Below are 6,157 nucleotides of genomic sequence, written 5' to 3'. Positions count from 1 at the left end.
GCTCGCCTGCGGTCTCACCTGCATGTGGCAATGCTCTGCAGGGCTGGTCTCCGTGTCTATCCCTTCCAGTCATCTTTTTTTTTTTTTTTTTTAAAGATTTTATTTATTCATTTGAGAGAGATACAGAGACAGAGATGGGGAGAGAGAGCCCAAGCAGGGGGAGGGGCAGAGGGAGAAGCGGACTCCCCACTGAGCTGGGAGCCCAACATCAGACCCCATCTCCCAAGACCTGGAGATCATGACCTGAGCCAAAGAGAGACGCTTCACCATCGGAGCCACCCAGGCGTCCCCTTCCAGTCATCTTCACCGATGGCTTTCTTGGGTTGCAGGTCGCATCATCACATCATGATTTGCGTTGGTCATGCGTGTCCACTTCTGCTCACAGGGGTCCATCTCACCGGGCCAGGGAGAATGCCCATGTCGCTGGCGGCCAGTCTGGGCAGCACGGTGTCTCTCTGGATCTCAGGGAGCCCCCTGAGATCACAAGTCACACGGGAGCCTGACACTCACGTGCCTGTTCACTGTGTCCCACCAGCAGCACGTGCCTCTCCTGGCTCCAGGACTCTGGGCCACCAACAGCCCCTCTGCTGGTTCCACTTCAACAGCTTCTGCAACAGATGGCTTTCCTGCAGCCCCGTGTCCCCAACACTCATGTTCCAGGAGATTCCTTTAGCTCTGTGCTGTTGTATTATCTTTTCTTCCACACCAGGGACCTTCACTAGCCCCTGCCATGTGTGCTGTTGAGAAGGGAGAAATCTGTGCTCTGGGAAGGGGCAGAGTCCTCTCCCCCTTTAGCCTAATTTTCTCTGCAGTGGGTACCATTTGGGGGATTCTTGGTCCCATCCTGGAGCACAGATATTTCCTGGTGTTTGGAAGGATGGAATTCCCATTTCTGGTTCTCCCTACCTTTGTTGCTCCCAGCTATAATCAGAGGGAGGGAGCAGAGAGCCAGCTCGGTCGCCCCCGCAAGCTGGCGGTCACAGGTGACACTGGCCCAGAGGAAGCAGTCAGTCTTTCTGCCCTGAGCAGAGCGCCCTTTCCACTAGCCACCCACCTGGAGGGAATATCTATGCAAAGGGACCTCATGATCTGCAACAGCCCCCAGGTCAGGCCTCCCTTACAATGTAAAAAACATTTCTGCTCTAAAGAAGAGCGATAAAAATAATTTCTCATTTGCTTACCCCAGTGGCTCATTAGGCAGAGACACCCCCCGAGGGACGGCCTCCTGGCCCGGCCCCTCCCATATCCCCGGACCGCTCCCGTGGAAGAGGACGCTGGGGGCTGTTGGACAAACCGTGAATCTTCCACAGGAGCTCGTCCAGCAGGTCGGAGACCTCATCCAGGTAGTGATTCTGGAGCAAAGGAAATCAGATTAGTGAATGCCCTCAAGAAACGATTTTCCCCTCATTTTCTGAAGCAGTTCATGGTCCCAACTTTAAATGGTGTTGTGCTTTGTAAGGGCGCTCCCTGGAGCCAGCGACCTGGTGCTGGGCCCGAGTTCTTGATCTCAGTCCCCTGACCCCCCAAGGTCACGGACACGTGTACACACATGTCCCAGATGTCCTGGGTCAGGGACACATGTGCACTCGCGTTCCTGACACCCTGGTTACAGATAAGTGTGCACATGTGTCCCTGACACACTGGTCACGGACGTGTGTGCATGCGCATCCCCAACGCCCTGGGTCACATGCATGAGCACAGATTTAAAGGCACATGACAAAGAGTGAAGTCCTCTGTAAGCCCAAGATCGCCATCACCCGCGACTGGTTTTGGGACTATAGTGCAGGACGCCGCAGTGCCGGTCACAAAGGCTGGTGAGGCATTCAGTGTGCTTCGCTTGCCGGCATGTCAGGGGACCAGGCCCAAATGCTCTACTTGCGTCCCCGTGTTTGCGGAGAAGTTTGGCCCTGGTGGTCAAGACCCAAAGCAAAGAGCCGCTCTGTAGGGACAGAGTGGCTGTGTGTGTGTTGTAGGGGGCGGGAATCATAAACTTGGTCGTCCAAGGATATCACGAGTTAAGGGACGAGAATGTGCTTGGTCATTTGCTAAGTGCTAGAATTTCCACGGGAAATGCCACGGCTTTGCAATGAGAGGGCGCACAGAATCCCACGTGCTTTAATGGCCACAAGTGAGGTTCTACAAGGAAAGATCGCGCTCGCCGGTCCAACACCCGCAGCTTACACGCCTCGCGGACACGTCAGCCTCTTCCTGCGGTGGCTTCCGCGCTCCCAGCCGGGCCAGGACCGCCCCCCGCACGTAGGCAGTCAGGTCGGCCAGGCTCACCAGTGACTGGCTTTGAAAAGATTTCCTTTTTCGAGCAAGAGCCGCGAGGGACCCTCTGAGCTGGGGAGAAGAAAGAAAAGACAGACGGATTTCATGTTATCAGGCAAAACATGGCTTTGTTAATGTGATAGACTGTAAAATGGAGATTCTATCTGATGACGCTGTTTTAGGACCTTTTAGTAAGACAGCAACTGCTTAGCAAAAAAAAACAAAAAAAAAAACCAAACCTGGGAAATAGCTCTTGTGCACAGAACTGAACCTCAACGAGATGAACCCAACAATGAACGTGGCTGTATAAACGGGCATATACATCAAGGGTGTTTTCAGTCTCTAACAGGAGAGGATGAAGATTGTCAACATGGTGTGCGTTTTCACAGGCAGACTTGGTTTTGGGGTGCTCCGCGGTCCCGCCGGGCTCTGGGGACCCCACCGTGAGCAGCGCCTGTGCCCAGGAGACAGGAAGACGAGCTCACATGCTCCCTGTGGACCGGGCCCAGCTGTTTCCTTCTTTACTGCAGGCTGAGACCTGATCTCAGGCTCACAAAGCCTGTGCGCACCGAACTCAAAGTTGCAAGCATTCAACTGTTGTAAAAATAGTCCAAACAAGCCAAGTTTGGGCCCTTTAGAGCCTGCTTTGCATACGCTGCAGATTCGCACAGACAGCGGTTACCCAGTTCCTGGACTCCAACATGCTGCTGCCCTTGGCAGGTCTGTCTCAGACTTCCTGCTTGCTGCTGGGCAATGTCTACACTAAAAGACCCCCTCCCACCCCTGCCCTTCTCCCCCCCCCCTTTTTTTTTTTTTTAAGATTTTGTTTATTTATTTGACAGACAGAGATCACAAGCAAACAGAGAGGCAGGCAGAGAGAGAGGAGGAAGCAGGCTCCCTGCTGAGCAGAGAGCCCAATGTGGGGCTTGATCCCAGGACCCTGGGACAAGCCGAAGACAGAGGCTTTAACCCACTGAGCCACCCAGGCTCCCCACTTCTCCCCTTCTTGACGATAGCCTCAAGATACAGTGTCTGGACAGGCTTGGGCTGTGACGCCTGTCAGGACATGGCCACATACAGCTTGTGTGTCTTACTGTCTCTCATGGTCATATCTCTTTCCCGGATCAGACTTAAATCCCTTGGGCCCCTGCCTGCGTGTCAGAACCCTGCAGGGATGTCTAGGTACCTGAGGACAGGACACCGTCCGTTCAGACTGCATACGTGGGTCTGAGGCTTCCCTGTTCTACCAGCCACATGAGCCCCAGGAGCCGGCTGTGATGTGTCCCGACTCCTGCGTGCAGGGCCCCCGGGACCACTGCCTTCTGGTTCCTGACGATAAAGCCCAAGCACTTCATCATCTTAGCGAGACGTCCAGGGCCCACCAGGCCTGGCTCCAAGCATCGTTTCCAAAGCCACACCTGCCTGACCCTGGGCCCCAGCACGGGCCTCGCCACCACCCTTGCTCCTGGGATACTCCTCCCACCCACGGACGTCACTTCCTTGGAGGAGACGCCTCAGATAAATAAATACATACACATCAATAAAAATAAAATTAAAAAAGCACAAATGCTAAAAACGACAGAACATTGAAGAGAGACATCAAAAAAGACCGAAATAAATGGAGACACCAACAGCATTCTTGGGGTGATCGTATTAGGAAGATGTCTGTTCTCCCCAAATCTGATTTACACATCCGCAGCAAGCTCGAGCAAAACCCCGAAATGCTGTTTCACAGATGCCGACAAGCTGATTCTATAACTTATGTGGAAACACAGAAGAACTAGAGCAGCCCAGACTGGAAAAGGGCGAATCTGGAAGACTGGCCTGTGCTACGTGAAGACTCACTGTGCAGCTCCAGCGATCACAACAGAGTTGGAGCTGTGACGGAACAGGTCGGTGGACCGGAACAGACGAGCCAGAAGCAGACTCGCAGAAGCCACAGACTGGCTTGTGATGAAGATACACGGGCAATTCAATATGCTTTTAAAAAAGATTTATTTATCTATTTGATAGACAGAGAGAGAGAGAGAGAGAGAGAGATCATGAGTGGGAGGGGCAGAGAGAGGCAGAGAGAGAATCGCAAGCAGACTCTGTGCTGAGCTCTGAGCCCGACACGGGGCTCGATCCCAGGATCCCAAGATCACGACCCGAGCTGAACCCAAGAACCGGATGTTCAACCAGTAGCACCAGCCAGGTGCCCCCCGACGTGCTCTTCAAAGACGGTGTCAACAAGAACTGGACATCCCAAACGGGCAAGAACACTCACTCTGCTCTGAGCCACGTATCTTACACTAACGTGGACTCAGAATGGACCACTGGCCTACATCTGAAACAGAAAACCATAAAGCTTCTAGAAGAAACGTAGGAGAAAATGCATGGGAGTGTGGGGTTGCCATTCGCTGATAGGACCCCAGCGGAATCTACACAAGAGGAAATCGAGGAACCGGCCTCTGCAAATGTTAACAACGTCTGCAAGAAACACGGTTAGAGGAACAACGAGGAAAAGCCACAGAATGGGAGAAACACTTGTAAACCACATATCCGATGAAGGAAAGGTATCAAAAATACAAAGTTTGCTATAATTCTTTGTTTATACACGTGTCTTCCTTTATGTGGACCGTGTCCCCTTATGTTTGTTCCACCGTTGCCTGAATAGAATAGGTATTCTTTAAGCAATTGCTGAAGGAATGCATGAATGAAAAAACGAGTGAGTGGATGGATGGATGGATGGACAGATGGACGAGTGGATGGGATAGGTAGATGGATGGATGGATGGACAGGTAGATGGATGGATGGATGATGGATGGATGACGAATGGATGGGTTGGGTGGATGGATGGAAGGATGGATGGATGGACGGATGGACGGACGGGTGGATGGGACAGGTGGATGGATGGTGGGTGGATGGGTGGATGGAAGACTAGGTGGGTGGATGGAGGAAAGGCAGAGGGAAGGAGAGAGGGAGGGAGCGAGGGATGGGGAGATGGGTGGACGGATGGATGGGTGGGAAGATGGGAGACTACACGGATGGGTGAGCAGTGAGCAGGGAGCTAGGAACACTGAAAAAAAAACCAAAGAGGTCAGGTTTGAGTATTGTCAAGGCTCGAGTTTACGCTGGGGTGTGTGTGTGATATGACTACATTGCAGGTGGCAGATCAGTAGGAGGGTAGTAAACAGGGAGCCCCATTCCCAACTCAGCCCCCCGAGGCCAGAACACCTATCCAGTGAAGGCTGACTGATGGAGGGAAACCTTTATGAGACAGGAAGTTTGAAATAACGAGGGAGGAGTTAGCGGCCACTGTGGGAGGAGGCTAGGAAAGTGACAGGGAGTGGCTCAGCGCCTGGAGGGCTCCCTAGAAAAGGCAGCCCGCACCCCACAATGCCGGTCTTGCTGGACCTGTCCTGGATGCCACAGTGTGCAGCGCAGGACAGGTGGGCCTCAGGGAGCCTAGGCTGAGCAGAAACGTGCACGCGGACCATGGAGAACTTCACCCCACGGCAGGTGGGTCCTGGCACACCCCGACTACTGGGACGCATGCACGTACCATTCCCCACCACACAGTGCTCAATGCTATGAAAAGGGCCCCGCAGCACCCAGCCGGGGCCCACAGGTCAGACTCGGAAGGACCACGGGATGTGTGTGTCTGGCTTCTTCCTGGAAGACGGAACAGCAGGTCTCGGGAGAAGTCTGCGAAGGTGCCGGGCGGTACCGTGCGCAGGTGGCAGCGGGCGGCCAGCATCAGGACACCCGCCAGCTGCGGGGAGAAAGATCCGTGACTCTGGGCTCTGGGGCCTCGGAGCCCAGACTGGTGTGCTGGCTTCCTAATGCTTTAAAGCAACAACAAGCTTGGAAAGGCAGTTTTTGCAGTGTTGACCATGTCATCCCT

General features: G+C 53.6%; 1 protein-coding gene across 1 annotated transcript in view; it reads right to left on the bottom strand.

Annotated features, from left to right (window-relative positions):
• Positions 1-1,193: 1,193 nt before the first annotated feature.
• PKD1L1 (polycystin 1 like 1, transient receptor potential channel interacting) overlaps positions 1,194-6,157 on the bottom strand; it is a 77,970-nt gene continuing 73,006 nt past the window's right edge. The window contains exons 49-51 of the mRNA XM_044246995.1: positions 5,816-6,025; positions 2,182-2,343; positions 1,194-1,352 (exon numbers count right to left, since the gene is read on the bottom strand). Of these exons, the coding sequence (XP_044102930.1) occupies positions 1,194-1,352; positions 2,182-2,343; positions 5,816-6,025 (531 nt within the window). The remainder of the gene's footprint in view (positions 1,353-2,181; positions 2,344-5,815; positions 6,026-6,157) is intronic.

This window comes from Neovison vison, chromosome 4 (assembly GCF_020171115.1).
Source record: "Neovison vison isolate M4711 chromosome 4, ASM_NN_V1, whole genome shotgun sequence".
NCBI lineage: Eukaryota > Metazoa > Chordata > Mammalia > Carnivora > Mustelidae > Neogale > Neogale vison.
Note: the sequence above shows the minus strand (reverse complement) of the source record. Positions and strands in the feature narration are given on the sequence as shown.